The 17,897-nt window shown below is 41.3% G+C and overlaps 2 protein-coding genes across 2 annotated transcripts in view; both read right to left on the reverse strand.

Annotated features, from left to right (window-relative positions):
• Window positions 1-369: 369 nt before the first annotated feature.
• Window positions 370-7,438, reverse strand: mfsd4b (major facilitator superfamily domain containing 4B). The gene is made up of 4 exons (XM_062968987.1): window positions 7,149-7,438; window positions 4,847-5,015; window positions 3,941-4,057; window positions 370-3,544 (listed from the first exon to the last, which is right to left on the reverse strand). Exons 1-4 carry the CDS (start codon window positions 7,380-7,382, stop codon window positions 2,331-2,333), a joined length of 1,734 nt encoding a protein of 577 aa, XP_062825057.1. The 5' UTR covers window positions 7,383-7,438; the 3' UTR covers window positions 370-2,330.
• A 4,980-nt stretch (window positions 7,439-12,418) lies between these two features.
• Window positions 12,419-17,897, reverse strand: part of slc16a10 (solute carrier family 16 member 10) — a 68,691-nt gene continuing 63,212 nt past the window's right edge. Inside the window, exon 6 of the mRNA XM_062968988.1 lies at window positions 12,419-17,226. Within this exon, the coding sequence (XP_062825058.1) occupies window positions 16,991-17,226 (236 nt within the window). The 3' untranslated portion in view covers window positions 12,419-16,990. The remainder of the gene's footprint in view (window positions 17,227-17,897) is intronic.

Consider the following 17,897-nt stretch of genomic DNA (forward strand, 5'->3'; position numbering starts at 1 on the left):
AAGCAGCCAGGGAGTCTTACGGAGTCTTTGGTCATTACGTGAGGGAGGTGCTGGATTTTTCCTTCTGCAACAACCAGAAGAGTTCAGTACCCAGCCAGATCTTCCTGTCAGTCACATTTGCTTATATCACCAACAGGGTACCAGCCAGTATTACATCTAACAAATTACCCCAACTAGAAGAGACCCCTGAAATCAATGGCTGAATAGGAGGAAAATAGTAATAATTATTGTACCCTTGTAGGGCCAGAAGCTGGATTTAGGTTAATATACACTGGACCCACTTCTTTCAGGACAAATTATCAGTGCAAATCATGATTTACACTTACAGATCTGATTTCCTGGCAGCTTAAGAAATGAAACTCACGGCTCTTTAGTAAATAAATAATTTATTCAGGAAAAAAAATCACATTTCCCCCCACCCCTGTAAACACTCATTCATCTCCCTAGACACATTATAGCAGTGGTTCTCAACCTGAGGCCCCCAGATGTTTTTAGCCTTCAACTCCCAGAAATCATCCTAACAGCTGGTAAACTGGCTGGGATTTTTGGGAGTTGTAGGCCAAACCACCCACAGGTTGAGAACCACGGCATTATAGAATACCCCACCGATGGAGTGCTAAAGAAAGACACAGTAAATTAATGATACCCAAATCACAGAATTAACATTTAAGGCAAACATTTAAGAGTTAAAACAAAGTGCCAAAAAGTGCAAGACAAGATCCAGGGACGACCTGTTTCATAATGCTGTAAATACAGACAAACAAATACCAGAAATACCCATACACCACCAGGAGGGATAAGAGTCTTCAAGAAAATATGACATTTATAACTACAGCAGGTTTTCTTCCTTTAAAATTACTTCTAAAATCCCCTAAGTTACTTTTATATAACACCAACATTCTCCAGTACAGAATTCCTGACATCTTTACCATGCTTTTGACTGCTGAGAACTCTACTAACAATAGATTTTGGCCAGAACCAAAAAGCAAAAATGCTGGCCAAAAGAATGCTGGATTTAGAATTCTGCAAAAACAGCTCCCCCTGTTGTGTGGAAAGTCTCCTCTGCATTTATACAGATAATTTATAATGGTCATAGACTAAACATATCTCAAAAGCTTTAAAAAAAACCCACTGGCACCTTTTTTAAAAAAAATATGTAGTTTGAAATACAGTATGAGAGACTGTTAAATGGAGGTAACTTGTCTTTGTAAGCAAATTCATGCTCTCTCTTTGGAGCCTGTTCTTGGCAAGAACCAAACACTAGATACATCCCTGCAAGAAGTATTAAAATTGAAAAAACCATTTAAATGCATTGATGTTCAGCTGATGTGGACATTTGGAACCAAATGTACATTTGGCAGATTTAAAAATATGAATACTAGCATACAAATCCAATCCTAAATTACTATGGTGTAATTCTTTATCTTAAAAATTACATTCTTGTTTCGTCAACTTTCAAAGCGGCATGCTTTATCACAGAACACAACTGTGAGGTAGTCTCAATTTCACTTTACATTTACTAGTCTCCAGGCACAGGTAATGATAGTCTTTCATTTCAATGTTTTAGTCTCTAATGTTTCACAAGAAATAAACAAAAAACACCCATTATATTGCCATTAAAATCTAAGGCCACTTAATGAATTCCACTGCATTAACAGCAAAATGTATCTGTGCAGAGATAGTCCATGCATTCTCTTTTAAATTCCAATCCTGTACTTGAATTTTTTGTTAAAAAAAATAACAATTTGGTATCATGTGTCTTTAACCCCAGTGAATGTAATTGCTGACTATTCAGCACTATCTTGATCAAGAATGAAACTGTTGTGAATCACACTTGGAAACAGATGTTGACTATAAAAAGCATGCAGAAAATACAGGAAAATTTAAACATGTTCACAAACAGTAATGCTCTTGTTTTTCAAATAATATACAAATGACACTTTGAAGTGTGGTTTTTAAAAGATGCAACAGCATCCAAACACAAATGTTGTCCAGATAGGTATATTAATGTGCTGCTGGGACTCAAGAGAAATAGACGTTGCAGGAATAGGGATTCCACCTGAACATTTGGAAGGACTTCCTGACATAAGAGCTTCCCAATGCCTGCCAAACAATGATAGTATGACTGTTAGGAAATATTCTACCTTGTCGTATTTTTCTACCACCGTCATGTTTAGACAAGTGAGCTCTGCCACACCATCTCTCTATCGTACATTACTCATTCTTTTAAACAAAGCAACCTCAACTGGGCTTTACCAAGCTTCCCACCTCTACTGCATTATCACATACGCATAGAGTGGGAACTACACCCCCTGCTCTAGAAGAGAGCTCTAGTCATTTTTACTTGAAGTCTTTCGTCTTGGGGATCCAATAGAAAGCAAAGGAGAAGAATTACATATCTTTCCTGAAAGAGTATGGGCGGATGTGGCAAGAGCAGACTCCCCTTGGATGTTCGTAGATGTTTCAATGACTGAATTCTGCCGGGTATCATTCATCTCAATTACTTCAAAGTCTGCCTCATTCCATTCCTTGCCCTCCTTGTCATCCTCGTCCTCTTCCTCAAGGTGAGAGTTGGACAGCAACGCTTCCTGGAGGTTCCCATCTCCAGCACCTTTCCGCTTAGGATCACTTGGGGATGTAGCTAATTTATACAGCACAGGGAACAGCATGGCCGTCATGGCTGCAGACACCAAAGCAGTATACATAAGCACTGGAACCGCAGGGTAGTGTCCTTGCAGGAAGCCAACTGCAGCAGGAATACACATTTCCCCCATGGCAGCACCCATGACAAACAACGCAGCAGACTTCCCTTGGATGGTAGTGTACTGCTCAACCCAGGATATGCCACTGGGGAAGATGGCAGCCATTGACGCTCCATAGACTGCGGATCCAAGCCACAGAGAAACCGGGTGTGTGTTGAATAGGGCCAGGAACAAGGAGGACACAGTGGAGCAAATGATACTCAGGAGGATGATCGACCCAGGATGAGAGCAGGCAGCCAGGCAGATTGCCAGTCCCCTGCAGGCCGCAAAGGACCCCCAAAAGACCGAGTTCAACCCTGCCGCTTCACTCTCCTTCATGCCCACATGTGTCCTTGCATAAGTGAAAATGTAAGACCCGTAGGTGACCTCTGCTCCAACATACCAGAAAAAGAATACAGAGAGCAGAATTATGAGGGCATAGTGGTATTTGGCAATCTTGTATTTCTGTGCAGAAAACTTCCTCCTGTCGCGAGCAGAACTGCTCTTCCAATATAAAAGACAGAAAAACAATGCCACAAGCAAGACGTAAATGCCTATCATAGTGTAAGACGACATCACGTTCATGGTGAAATGTAGCTTCTCCGATGACACGGGAGAGTCAACAGTGGGTTGATGGTCACCTGTGCCAACCAGATGGTCCTGCGGGTCCACAGCAGAGCCGCCCAGCGCCATCTTGGCCAAGATGGGGGTTACAAAAGCACCCAGGGCAAAACTGAAATGTAAGGCTTGCATGTGTGGACCAGCCTCTGCCCCCCATGTGTCCAAAGCCACAACATTGCCACCTGCAACGCAAATGAACAAAACAAACAAATATTCAAAAAAATCACAATAAGGCTTGGAAGGCATCAATAGCTAGAATACAACAGGTCTGCTGTACAACTAGAACTCTATAGAGTATGTATAATCTTTCCTCAAAGGAAAAGCAGAACAACAGAAGAATAAAACCAGCACAGAACAGCAGCACACAACTAACTGAATGGCAGTGGTATCAAACTGATCTTTGCTCTTCTGCACAAACAAGCAGGATGCCGGTCCAAGAGTTCTGAGCACATGACAAAATGCCCTTATCATCAAGACAGTAAAGCAAGTTTCCATTTAAGAGATACAAGATATTTCGAATTCATTAAAATGACAGACAGAGTGGCACGACAAACAGTTGCTGCTGTTGGTTTTTTTACCTGTATCCAGGACTCCCATTGAAAAACCAATGACAGACATCATGGCTGTGAGCAAAATTGCTGTCTTACACCATGGGATGGCATACAGGCCCATGGCTGTAGCCAGCATAGAAAAGCCTACAAGGAAGAGTATGACAGAATTAGTGGTTTGCATAATAGCTGCCTATATTTTAATATTTAATTTAAAACTCAAGGTTACATTAAGGGTTTTTTTACTGACTTACAAAAAGATCCCTACATTTTTGTTAACTGCCAGTGTGACTTCCCAGCAGTTGCAAGATAAGAAATCCACTTAATTGCGGAACACAATGCCAGCCACTGCATCCAGAAATGAAGGAGTACAACAACTGCTCAAACTGTAAGACTGTTTTTCTAATAAGGTTTGGAAAGATTTAAGGGATCCTGTTGCAGGATACTGGAGAACTTGGCTTTGTGCACTTATTAAAACAAAACAGTCTAATTCAGCCTAGAGTAATGTGGATGACCACATCATTCTCTTTCAGCGTTAACTTTCCTTCTAGCTTTCTCATACTGTTCTTTGTACAAATGTGAATTACAGGGGCATATCTGTAAAAAAATTGCATATTTTTGAGAAAAATGCAGGCAGCTGTGGTTTTTTTTTGAAGCTACAGAAAATGGGATGAAAGACACTTAGCCATGAACACATGTGAAATCTGTAATAGATGGACGCATCCATGCATTATAAAGGAATGGGAACTCACCTCTTGATCATTTCCTCTCCAGATCTACCAATTGGGGAGTTCAGCTTCATGCACTGGGCATATCCTTGCTGCCACTCCATTACATTGTAGATTAGGCACATGCAATAAGCCATCCACACAAGGAAACGCATACAGCCCCGACTACAATGAAATATAACACAAAAGCTCTTTTCGGTATACTCACCCAAAAGAATCTGGGCATTCATGCAGTCAACAAGTAAGCCGCCAATTAAAGAGCCACCAAAATACCCCGAGGAACGGCCCACAAAGATGAAAGAGATCTGACTGACATTTTTGTTCACGTTTGCCGCCAAGTCTGGAAAAGTGGGCCCCAGAATAGCAATGGCCATGCCCTGCGAGTCAAAAACAGCCTGTGGTTAACCACACCACGGTCGACAGAAGACAATTGATTGAGGCTGAGAAGAAGGTTGCCTTCCTTCTCCAATGCAAATCAGGGTACATATGTATAACTCCAATCAAAGTCGTGGAGGAAAAATACAGAAATCAAGAAGCCCTACGAGCACTTCTTCAAATCTAACAAATCTTGTACTCCGCCACCATCTCCATGAAGGGAATCGGGGAGGTTCACAGAAGCACTCCAAGTGCTGCATATAAACAACAGTACACAAGTATAAATACAATGATATAAGTATAAACAACCGCACATATAAAATCCCACTAATAAAATTCTAAGAGTATAAAATAAAATAAAAATTCCTAAAGCACTGTAGAACCTGCAAATAAGCTGGCAATCAAAGCGTGGAGCAGTACAATTGCTGGCTCTACAAGCTGACCATAGATTGCACAGAATCAAAAGAATGTCTGAAGAGCCATGTTTTTAAACTCACCCGATAGGCTTGAAGAGTGGGGGCTAACCTAATTTCTTTAGGGAGGGTATTCCAGAGCCAGGGAGCCACTACTGAGAAGGCCCTCTCTCTCATACAGAATGGGGGATGCCTGGCTCAACAGCAATACATATGAAAAAGATCTTGGGAGTCCTCGTGGATAACAAGTTAAATATGAGCCAACAGTGTGATATGTTGGCAAAAAAAGCCAATGGGATTTTGGCCTGCATGAATAGGAGTATATTGTCTAGATCCAGGGAAGTCATGCTACCCCTCTATTCTGCCATGGTCAGACCACACCTGGAATATGGTGTCCAATTCAGGGCACCGCAATTGAAGGGAGATGTTGACAAGCTGGAATGTGTCCAGAGGAGGGCGACTAAAATGATCAAGGATCTGGAGAGGAGCGGCTGACAGAACTGGGCATGTTTAGCCTGCAGAAGAGAAGGCTGAGAGGAGACATGATAGCCATGTATAAATATGTGAGGGGAAGTCATAGGGAGGAGGGAGCAAGCTTGTTTTCTGCTGCCCTGCAGACGAGGACGCGGAACAATGGCTTCAAACTACAGGAAAGGAGATTCCACCTGAACACTAGGAAGAATTTCCTCACTGTGAGAGCTGTTCGGCAGTGGAACTCTCTGCCCCGGAGTGTGGTGGAGGCTCCTTCTTTGGAGGCTTTTAAGCAGAGGCTGGATGACCATCTGTCGGGGGTACTTTGAATGTGATTTTCCTGCTTCTTGGCAAGGGGTTGGACTGGATGGCCCGTAAGGTCTCTTCCAACTCTATGATTCTATCCTCACCAACTGTACTTGAGACGGTGGTGGGACTGAGAAAAGGGCCTCCCCAGATCTCTATGCGCATGCCCGTTCGTAGAAGGAGATGCAATCTCAAAGATAGCGTATAGGGCAGTGATTGTCAACCTGTGGGTCGCCAGATGTTTTGGCCTTCAACTCCCAGAAATCTTAACAGCAGGTAAAACGGCTGGCATTTCTGGGAGTTGTAGGCCAAAACACTTGAGGACCCACAGGTCGAGAATCACTGGTATAGAGCTTTATAGGTAATCACCTGCACTTTGAATTGGGCCTGGAAACTTATTGGAAGCCAGTGGGGCTGCTTTAAAAAGGGCATGGTATGCTCCCTAAAGTTTGCCCCGATTAGTAATCTGGCCTCCGACCTTTGCATTAACTGAGTTTACGAGCCGTCTTCAAAGGCAGCCCCACATAGAGTGCATTACAGTAGTCCATCCTGGACGTGGACCACCGAGGCCAGGTTCAGGCTTCTCGAGGTACAGTCGCAGCTGGCGCACAAGCTTTAACTGTGCGATGGCTGACACCTGAGTCTCAAACTTAACATTTTGCTATAGTCTTTCAATGAATATGTGATTGAGCAGGGCGGGGCCAACGTGGGCCCTCCTTTCAGGTGTTTTGGACTTCAACTCCCACCATTCCTCACAGCCTCAGGCCCCTTCCTTTTTCCCCTCAGCCGCTTAAGCGGCTGAGGGGAAAAAGGAAAGGGCCTGAGGCTGTGAGGAATGGTGGGAGTTGAAGTCCAAAACACCTGGAAGGAGGGCCCGTGTTGGCCCAAGCCTGCTCTATCAGCTAAGAGGCCCAGGCCTGTGATAGTAGTCAGGAGTAGTCTCACCAGGCCCAGGAAGGCGGCACAGAGCACCCCAGAGATGCACCACTTCAGCGCCCTCCGCGGGGCCCCTGCCGCCGCCGCTTCCGCTTCTGCCCGGCTCCTCCGCGCGGCGCTGCCCCCGGCCACCCTCACTTCCGGCTGGAGGGGCTCCTCCGCCGCCGCCCCCTCCCCTTCCTCGCCGCCTTCTCTCTGCGCGAAGCGGACCTGCTTCCTCGCCTCCGCAGCCCCCGCCGCCATTACTGCGCGGGGGCGGAGGGAACACTCACGCTCCGGTCTTAGCGCCTCCCGCGATTGGACGCTCACCCCCACTGCGTCATAATGGCCCTCGGACCCCCATTGGTGGGTTTGGTATATCTGTTTTTTAGCGCTCTCCAGCCGTTGGTCAGCTTTTGCGGAAGGGGCTCCATCCAATCCTGCCTCAGGATGAGTCAGTAATCAGAGCCAGCGTGGCGCAGCGGGGAGGGGCTCCGACTGGGGCGCTGCGGGATCCGGGTTCGAGTCCCGCCTTGGGCCATACAAACCCACTCGGAGGCTTTAGGCAAGTCAGGTTCTCACAGCCCCAGAGGAAAGTAAAGACAAAGCCCCTCTGAACGATTCTGGCCAAGAAAAGCCTGTTTTCAAGTCATCCACTTTGAATTGCCATGTTTCAAGGGTATGTTGTTGTTTATTCGTTCAGTTGCTTCCGGCTCTTCGTGACCTCATGGACCAGCCCAACGCCAGAGCTCCCTGTCAGCCGTCGCCACCCCCAGCTCCTTCAATGTCTTCAATGTCAAGCCAGTCATTTCAAGGATACCATCCATCCATCTTGCCCTTGGTCAACCCCTCTTCCTCTTTCCTTCCATTTTCCTTCAAAGGTGTGGAATCTTGGAAGTTGTAGTTTGGCAAAGAAGGCCAAAGTTCTTGTAGGACTACCAGGCACAGAATGCCATCGCACTGAGCCGTTTGTAGCTAAAAGGATATAATACTGTCTTGAATCTACACAAGATGTGCCCTAATTCCTCGGGATGACAGCTGCATCAAAAGGCCAGAATTGCAGACAAGAAACAACCAAGGTCAGCTAACGCCTCCCAACAGAGAACTCCCCCAGGCAGGAAGCAGCCAGTCCTGGAAGCTGCAAGACCATACAATGCTAATCAAGATGGCCAGTTGCAACATTCACACTTGCCTCCAACAGATAAGAGTTCTTTCTCCCACCCTGGACCTTCCACAGGTATATAAACCCCACTTGACTAGTTTCCAACAGACCTCACAACCTCTGAGGATGCCTGCCATAGATGTCGGCGAAACACCAGGAGAGAATGCTTCTGGAACATGGCCATATAGCCTTCAAAACTCGCAGTAACCTTAATGCAGAGTGTCGATCTTTCCAAGAGAAATTGACAAATGATTTTTTTTTGTATTGCAGTCAAAGGCAATCCTGTGCCCCTAATTTGTGGTGATACGTTAGCAATAATGAAAAAAGCCAAATTGGAGTGTCATTACAGCTCAAAACATATTAAACTCAATGAATTGAGAGGCCAAATGCATCTGGATGAAATCAATGCTCTTTGATGGGATTTGAAATTGCAACAAGCCACTTTCACTAGGCTTTGTTGTGACAGACACGTTAGTGAGAAGAGTTTTGTAGTGAGTGAGCTAATTGCAATGAAGTTGAGGCCTCATGTAATGGAATTTGTGAAAGAATGCATGGTGACTGCTGCAGAGTTGTTAGCACCAGACAAAGTAAAATTGCTTCTGGGTATTCATTTGTCTTGGAAAGAGCTCCCAGTGGCAAAATGGTTAAACCCTTGTGCTACCAGAAGCGACTTGCAGTTTCTCAAGTTGCTCTTGAAATTAAAAAAAAATTGTCTTGGAGAACAATCTCAGATCGGATGACTGATGTAGCTTTTCCTGCTTCTTGCAGGGGGTTGTACTGGATGGCCCGTGAGGTCTCTTCCAACTCTACGATTCTATGACATTGAAAAAACACCTAAGGATTATATGGGGGATCTCCAATGTTTCTCTCTGATTTATGTTGAGACAACAGACATAACAAATGTTGCCAAAGTAGCTGTTTTTGTTCATGCAATAACTGCAGAGTTTGACACTCGAGAGGAAATACTATCACTGTAAGCCATGCGTGGCACTATAAGAGATGAAGACTTGCTTCAGAGAATTAAAAAAAACTTGAGCTAACATTTTAAAAGTGAAGTGGGCTTACTACAGATGGAGCTCTAGTCATGCTTCGCTCGTAAAAAGGGTTAGTTGTATTTGTCAATAAAGAACTGAATCGTCTTAGTCTTGATCCAAGAAATTTAATTATATGCCACTGCATTATACACCAAGAAAGTCATTGAGGTTCATCATTGTGATGTCAACAGTAGTATCATTCATGAATTTTGTCAAAAGCAGAGGGTTTAACAGCTGCCAGTTTAAGGAGTTACTGAATGATCTGCGTACAGTAATCTTATTTATCACTGTGGAGTGTGGTGGCAGTGTCACAGGAACATATTCATGAAGTTTTACACACTGAGGGATGAAGTCAAGCAGTTCATGGAGACAAAGGGAAAACCTATCAGGGAATTCAATCACATCAAGTGGCTGTGCAAGCTACTGTCCATGGTGGATATTACCAAGTATCTCTCAGATCTGAATGTCAAGTTACAGGGCCCCAACCAACTTCTCACCTCCTCGCTTTATTTTAATCTAAATTAAAGCCATGGAAAGTGCAACTTGAAAGGAATAATGTGGTGCATTTCCTCACTCGGGAAGGACAAAAGTCTTCTACAGCCCTTGAATATTCTTATGAATATGTGAAACTAATTGAGGCATTTAACAAAAGATTCAAGGAACTAAATCATTCAGGTGCACGTGATGATCAGCTGAAAGCTAGGTACAACAAACTACCACTGTTTTGAGTGGCAATGAATGTAACACTTTGAGGACATATTTATTGAAATATGCATGTGTTCAGAATAAATTACTGCTGGAAGAAGCTATTTTCAAAATTTACCATCATAAAGAGTCAACCATGCTCCAGACTGACTGACACAAACATGGGAAAGCAGTTGTGAGTAGCAACATCATCAATGCCAGCTAACATTACATACCTCACTAAAGAGAAGCAGTTCCAGCCATCACATTAGGGGTGTGTTAATTAAATGTTAAGTGTTAATTACATTTTAGGATTCCCAGTCAAAAACTGACACATTTCTCCCATTGAAAAGAGCTTTATCCCTTCAGGTACATGTCTTTTTTCAAACTCAGTGACAGTAATGGATCATGTGGAAGTTTTTCCCTCCTTAAAAGAGATGAAAACAGTTTGACACCACTTTAACTGCCATGGCTAAATGCTATGGAATCCTGGAAACTGTACATTTGGTGAGCCACCAGCATTCTTTGGCAGAGAAGGCTAAAGGCCTCGTGAAACTATAACACCCAGGATTTTATAGTATTGGGCAGTGGCAGTTAAAATGGTGTCAAACTGCATTCACTCTACAGAGCAAATGCACCCTGGGAGGTCTTAAATTGTGTTGCAAACTCGAAGGAAGAGGAATCTAGTGGTTACACTAAATTCCTTTGCAATCTTCTCCTGTTTTTTGTTTATGAAAAACTATAGTAATTTGGGTCTCCTCATTTGTCAATGGAGGCAATCCCTCCACGCTTCTAGGGAAGTGGGCTGCAATCCTTCCAATCATACCCCAAACAAAACTAGTTTGTTTTAAAAATGACTCAAGGATGCCATGTTTTTGCTACAAAGAGATGTTTCCAGGGACTGTAGTTTCCAACCCACATTTCTTGCACTCCTGTGTTAAACAAGATTGCAACCAGTGGTCCTTTGAGCTAAGTTTTCACTTCCAAGCTATTCAATAGCATCTATATTTTACACACACACACACACACACAAAGTGTAGCCAACCACAGATGTGCAACTCAAAATTTACCTTCAGTTGGCCGTAAGACTATATATATATAATATATATAGCCCAAATCAGCAAAAAGTTTGGAATCAATCTGGGGATGGGATGAGGGAGAACACAGTAGTATATATTTTCTATCAGGCCAGCATTATACAAGATGAACATTTGGCTAAAAGATGTATTTGGTAGAACAAAAGTAATATAGAGAAAGGAGTATTGCCTTTCCATGGCATGTTAACTCTGACCCTAGTAAAACAGGTTTTCCAGAGCTTTGAAGTAATCAAGTTATTTTCAGCTTATTGTGATCCTATAATGGGGTCTTCTTGGCGAGATCTGTTTAGCTGCAATTTGCATTTGCCTACTTCCAAGGCTGAGACAATGTGACTTGCCAAAGGTAATCCAATGGGTTTCTACCGAGATCCAAATCTTGGTCTCTTGACCTGTAGTCCATTGCTCCAAATATTACAACATGCTGGTGCCTAAGTAAGTTGTTCTCCTCCAAGTAATAATAAACATATTAACTACACCACACTACAACTAATTTAACAAGGTGTAACTTCTCAGCTTTGGTGTGACTGGGTTACTTTTATAAAGGGATGCAGTTTTGATAAAGGGTGGAGGAAGAATATGAATTGGTTCTAGTGCAGCCTTGGACTGTATCTTATGCTCAGCTGCAGGTGTTGAGGGGGCTGCAAGGGGACAGGAGTAGTGTGTTTTGTTATGATTTTAAAAGTAATTTGAAGTAACTAGTTACTTTTGAGAAAGAAGAAAATAACATTACTTTTCAAAAATTGCAAATATGAATGGTGAAGATTACATTACAGTAGCGTCTCATTTATGCAACATAAACGGGCCGGCAGAATTGGATATGCGAAAATGTTGGATAATAAGGAGAGATTAAGGAAAAGCCTATTAAATGTCAAATTATGTTATGATTTTACAAATTAAGCACCAAAACATCATATTTTACAACAAACTGACAGATAAAGCACTTCAATACATGGTAACGTTATGTAGTAATTACTGTATTTACGAATTTAGCACCAAAACATTGCAATGTATTGAAAACGTTGGCTACAAAAACGTTGACTACTAAAAGGCAAACTACGTTGCATCATACAGAACATTGGATAAGCGAAGGTTGGATGAGTGAGACTCTACTGTATTTCTTTTAAGTCATTTTCCAATCCCTAGAAAGGGAACCATATATTGCACACCCATCACAGTGTGATTTTGTTCCATCTGAATGACTGATGTGTAATTTTGATCTACTATTAATTATAAAAATCAAGAATGTAGTGAGTGGATGAAATCTGAATAAAGTGTCTGTACAGCAACACAGGCCCGACCCAAAGACCAGTAACATTCCCCGAGCAGGTAGAATATATCTTTTATATTTTTTACAGTTTGATGAAATGGCATAAGTGAACATTTTTTACTTTTGAAAAAAGGTGAATAATTACATTTAAATGATTACATTTCAGATGGGTATACAAATAGAAATAAAGTCACAATGAAAACAGTTTACAACATTACTAGGGAAGATGGGTCCAGGAAAGTATGAGGAGTGAAGGTTATTCATCTAAGAATTATTACTTCGCCCTTTGCAGATCATTATGTGCAACAGATTACATTCCAGTGATAAGGAGAAATGTAAAATGATGTACTTAACTAATCTCACTTTGAGACGTATTTCAGCTCATAAACAAGCAACAAACTCCCTTGAATTTAACTATGCAGAAAGTACATTTTGCTTCTACATTGTATTGCTCAGATTTCTGAGTTTCATTTATTATCAAGGTGGACCAAGTATAATATATTTACATTCTTTTTAATGTCACAGTATACATTTGCATTCAAAGTTGATACGTGAAAGTGAACTTTAGCACCAGCACTTAAAATGAATATAAGCTTAAGACAATAGAAACAATACAGACACTTTTAAGTCAACAGGACATATACCCCTGTGATTGATTGCACAAAGAATTGATTAAAAATATTGGCTGGAATTCACTAAGGCAATAATGTATTACAAGCAGTTACTTATAAATGGGTATTGGGGGACTTACACAACCCCCACATATTCTTTCAAGCAGGGAATATGTAGGGATGTATGAATATGAGTTAGTTGTGATAGAACTACTGCTGTAAAGAATATGTAGAGATTGTGAAAGCCCCCAATCCTTGTTTATGTCCAATTGACAGGGGTCTGTTTCACTTGTCAATCAGGAAGCAGCTTCAATGCTAAGGCGGGATTGTGACAGGAACCCTGTTTCTGTCAAAATGGTGATTCCTCATAGGAGGGGAGTGGAGGGATTGTCATTCAGCTGAGTCCTGAGATTGCAGCACCTGCTGCCCAATAAATCAGGACTGGGGAGGTTGGGCTGGGAGACACAACTATGGAGATTATGTAGCAGACAGAAAATCCCCACCATGAGTTCTTAATGCTAAAAATAGTGTTGATATGTTCATTCCAAAACATGGCATTTTTCCCTATTGGATCAACTTAGGATATACCAAAACTTATTAAACAGAAAACGTGTGTGTTTCCAAGGGGTAAAGGATCAACACCTTTTAGAATGTTATCTTTGAGGTAATCAGTAATTATTCAGATTACTTGCTCTTTTCAGCAAATGGAGTTGCCAAAAGTTGAGGGCAAGATCTTCCATCCCAGGAGTATGATAATGTTAAGCTCACATTTAATATGCAACCACTTAATTTCCTCCATGCCATTCTGCATTTGTAATTATGCTTGCAAATTTTGAAATTTACATAAGCCAAACTTGCATCCTCTTTTAGCACAGCATAAATATATGCACCATTGTTGTGGCATACTATTTGTGGAGTAGGTGCCAAGGACTTGAGTTGCCCCACTGGCAATGCTAAAATAGCTGCCTATCCACCAAGTCAAAAAGGAGGGAGTAGACACTTTGCATGCCTATGGAGTGATTGGCTCTTTGAGCAACCACACTAATGCAGGCTCTGAGAAACCAGAACCACATGCATGATTGTTTTTACTTAAAATAGTTGAGTGCCCAACAGTAGTTCAGCCATTGTGTTTACACATGAAGACCTGGAGTTAATAAATTCAGGTAAAAATAAAGGTTTTCCCTGACATTAACTCTGGGGGTTAATGACTCTGGGGGTTGGTGCTCATCTCCATTTTTAAAATGAAAAGCTGGCATTGTCTGTAGATGCCTCCAAGGTCATGTGGCCAGCATGACTGCATGGAGCGTCATTACCTTCCCACCGGAGTGGTACCTATTGATCTCACATTTGCATGTTTTCGAACTGCTAGGTTAGCAGAAACTGGAGCTAATAGCGGGAGCTTACCCCGCTTCCCAAATTCGAACCGCCGACCATTCGGTCAGTAAGTTCAACAGCTCAGTGGTTTAATCCGCTGTGCCACTGGGGGCTCCCTAATAAATTCAAAGTTCACTGAAATTCAGAAACAATCATTAGCATGATTTGAAAAGTTACAGTCTTCTGTCAATATCATGTATAACAAGATCAATCAAAGGACTTCCCTGGTGCATGCCTCATGTTCCAGGGAAGTTCACATGCCAAATGGTTTCTTCAAAGAAATGCTGTACTTTGGACTCCTGCCCTGTCAATTGCATTGGGAGCTCTTCGAACTTTAGGATTTTGTGATTGAGCAGTCAATAGCTGAAAGCTCTAAAGTTCTGAGATAAATCAACCCCAAAACATATTCAGAATATAAAAAAGAACAAGGGGAGGGGTCATTTGTGGCTACTACTCACTCCAAGGAAGACTGAGTCACTATGCTGCAATGGACTTCTTTTTCAATGTATTTTTCTCTAATAATAAAGTGAAAACAGCTGTTGCAAGTTTCTCTGCCCTATTTTTTTACTCCTATAGGTTAACCTTAGGATTGCCATAAATCAGAAAGAACTTGAAGGTACATAAAAACAACTATATGGTTGCCTCAATAAAACAACTCTGAAAGAGAGATTGCTATTTGCTTGTGCCATTTAGGGCAGGATACTCTACCTCCTGAATTCTCCAGTCAGGCCAGCATAACAGCTATCAGTGCTAGGAAGTCAGAGTCAGATGGAAGCAAATTCCCCCATCTGCCATCCTTCAATATCAAGACTTTTACCATCACGGCATGCACTTCGAAGTCCTTGCCAAGCACTCAAGATAGCGTTTTTCCAAGCAAATGTATATACGATAAACTGAGTATTCAAGTGGTAAAATGAGAAATATTTGAGTTTGGCAAATAGTTTTAGACAATTCAAACTAAACTAGAGCTCAAATTACTTTCTAGAATCAACCAACTGCCGTTTCTTCTCTACAAGCACTAGGGTGTGTAGACATGAGAAAGAGTAGACTAAATAGAAGATAATAGCAAGGAATGGAAGGAAAGCATCATGGGAGGAAGAGTCCAGAATATTCAGCATGGTGCCACTTGTAGTTTGAATCATGAGTGAAATATTATGTTGCCATGTTGTCTCAACTTCTATCCTGATTCCATTTCTCTTCCTCAGATCTTCTGTTATGCACCAAAGAAGAGAGTCTTGTCTCTTCATATAAAATAGCAGTGGTCAAATATCTGTCATTAAAAGGTCATAGTAACCACTAGGTCATCATGAATGACTGCGACCCAACCTTCTGTTACTCTTAATTTTTTTTTGAGGGGGAATTCCCGCAGGTTTTGTGGGTCTAGCCTGGATCTGAACCAGTGGACAAAATGTGGCAGAATTATAACGTGGCAGAACTATCCTATACTATCCAGAAATCATTGGGAGGCACTTGGATGGATTTTTCCCCCAAATAATTTGTGAGGTCCTGGGATCTACAAAAATGTCCTTGTGGGCTCACTGAACCCAGTATCTGTGTTAATGCAAGAAGAGAATAAGGCATGACAGGTTTCAAACAATAATAATTTTAGTACTACTCTATGTATCATGCCTTCTGATTTGAAAATTTTAAAAGATGAAAGAAATCACCAGCAAATTTACTGCACTTTGGGTCAAAGCTATCATTGAAAAAAATTACATTACTGTAGCTGTTAATAAAAGATTTTAATGTTACTAGAATCCCCACAACAACAAATTACTTGGATTATAATCCCTAAGCATTAATGATGGCATAAGAAAAGTAGGAATTTCTTTCATTTATGTCTCTCCATACATTCAGAAATTACTTGGTGTTATGATAACAGTTCATTTAAATTTTTAAATTATGAATCATCACAATGCTACCCTAATGCAAGGCAATAAAAACCCTACTGCAGAATGCGGTAAGGGCCCCGCTGCAAAATTAAGCAACCAAAGACTAACAAACATGCAAAAGTACTTATTAAAAATATATTTCATAGATTCATCCTCCAGCAACAATTTGTTGCAGACATTTAAGCTGTAGCTATGTACAGCAATACACATTCTTCCTCCCACTGAAAGCAATAGGCTTTAGTATGTCTAACTCTGCATAGGATTTGGTTTAAGAGAATCTAAAAAGCAATGAATCCAGAGATAGACATCACAAAACCTTCAAAGGATCAAGTTTAAAATGTGCTAATGCAATAAAATTTCCAGAAGGATAATTCCATTGGACGGATTTTAAAATTACTGAAGGCATTCTGAAAAGATCAATTAATAAGAGGCACAATTCTTCAGTTCCAGAAATGCATTATGTGTCTGTGTTTTTTTAAAAAAAGTTTTTGAGTTCTACTTACACACTCACCAGTACATATGCTGTATAAAGCCATGTTTTATGTGTAAATGCAGCTGGAAACTGGATCCAAACAAAAATTAAAAGCGTTCTTTGCTGCTAGCAATTTTGTTTTAATCTGTATCACAACTCAGATAGTTCTTGTGGTGGCTTTGCTTTGAAGGACAATCATGTGGTACATTCAGTTCAAAAACAGAACCCTAACCTAGTTTTTATAAAAATAAATTCAATCTGGTAGAAAAAAATCAATAATTAAATAACGGACTCTGATTCTTTGCCAGGTTTCACAGATGTGTCCAGTTCCGAGGTACTTTTGATTTCCAGCATTTTCTCCATAGTTTCCCCATCCACAGGACTTGCTTGTTCTTTGGATTTTTCTTTTTCATGCACCCATGGGATGAAACACAACACAATTCCTCCAACAATAGGGGGAACTCCTGCTAGGTAGAAGGCCACATTGTAATCACCTAGATGATCACGTAGTTTTCCTGAAAAAGAAGAAGAAGAAAAAAACCCAGAACATTACCACCACAATATGGCAGGGTTTAGTGACATATTGAGATGCTATGATTTAATTAAGAGACAGTTCGGCAGTCTAAATTACAGTACCATGCAAACCATACAATTTAATACAGCAATCCAAAGCTTCACTCCACCCAAATGGAAAATATTGTTGAGGTTAGAAATCCATATTGGGTTGGATCCAGAGTTGTATTGACCACACTTCAGGAAGGAAATAAGGCAATAATTTTCTCAATTTTCCTCAACACGTACAACCCACTGGTCTAGATGGCTACTCTGTAGGAAGAAAGAATCATTGAAAATTGACATCCTCAGTTGAATCCTGCTTCCCTTGTGAATGGAAAGAGTTATTCTGACCAGATAAGGAGAAAATTGAATACTTGTTGAGATTTGCCAGCTCTATTGGGAAGGAACATCTTGTATTATCTTGCCCTGGCTCTTGGATTTATGCCTAAAAGCAAAAGGATGTTGCTCATGTTATTCTGCAGTTCTTAATCTATAATTCTTATAACTATCCAAAGTTCACTGAGAGTGTCAAGGAGGATAAATTGAGGATTGTGCTAGTCTTCAAGGCTTGGTTGTATGTGTCCCTTGGACTTCCTATTACTGTACACAAAACATATTGAATGTTAGTTGC

The sequence above is a fragment of the Anolis carolinensis genome, chromosome 1 (genome assembly GCF_035594765.1).
Source record: "Anolis carolinensis isolate JA03-04 chromosome 1, rAnoCar3.1.pri, whole genome shotgun sequence".
NCBI classification, from domain to species: domain Eukaryota; kingdom Metazoa; phylum Chordata; class Lepidosauria; order Squamata; family Dactyloidae; genus Anolis; species Anolis carolinensis.

What these genes read in the sequence shown, in the direction of transcription:
- mfsd4b (XM_062968987.1), bottom strand. Translation starts at nt 7,382, where the DNA reads ATGGCGGCGGGGGCTGCGGAGGCGAGGAAGCAGGTCCGCTTCGCGCAG. An exon ending in GTGCCGCCTTCCTGGGCCTG is followed by an intron (nt 5,016 to 7,148) that starts GTGAGACTACTC and finishes TTTGACTCGCAG; the next exon opens with GGCATGGCCATTGCTATTCT. An exon ending in AATGGGAGTCCTGGATACAG is followed by an intron (nt 3,545 to 3,940) that starts GTAAAAAAACCA and finishes TTTGCGTTGCAG; the next exon opens with GTGGCAATGTTGTGGCTTTG.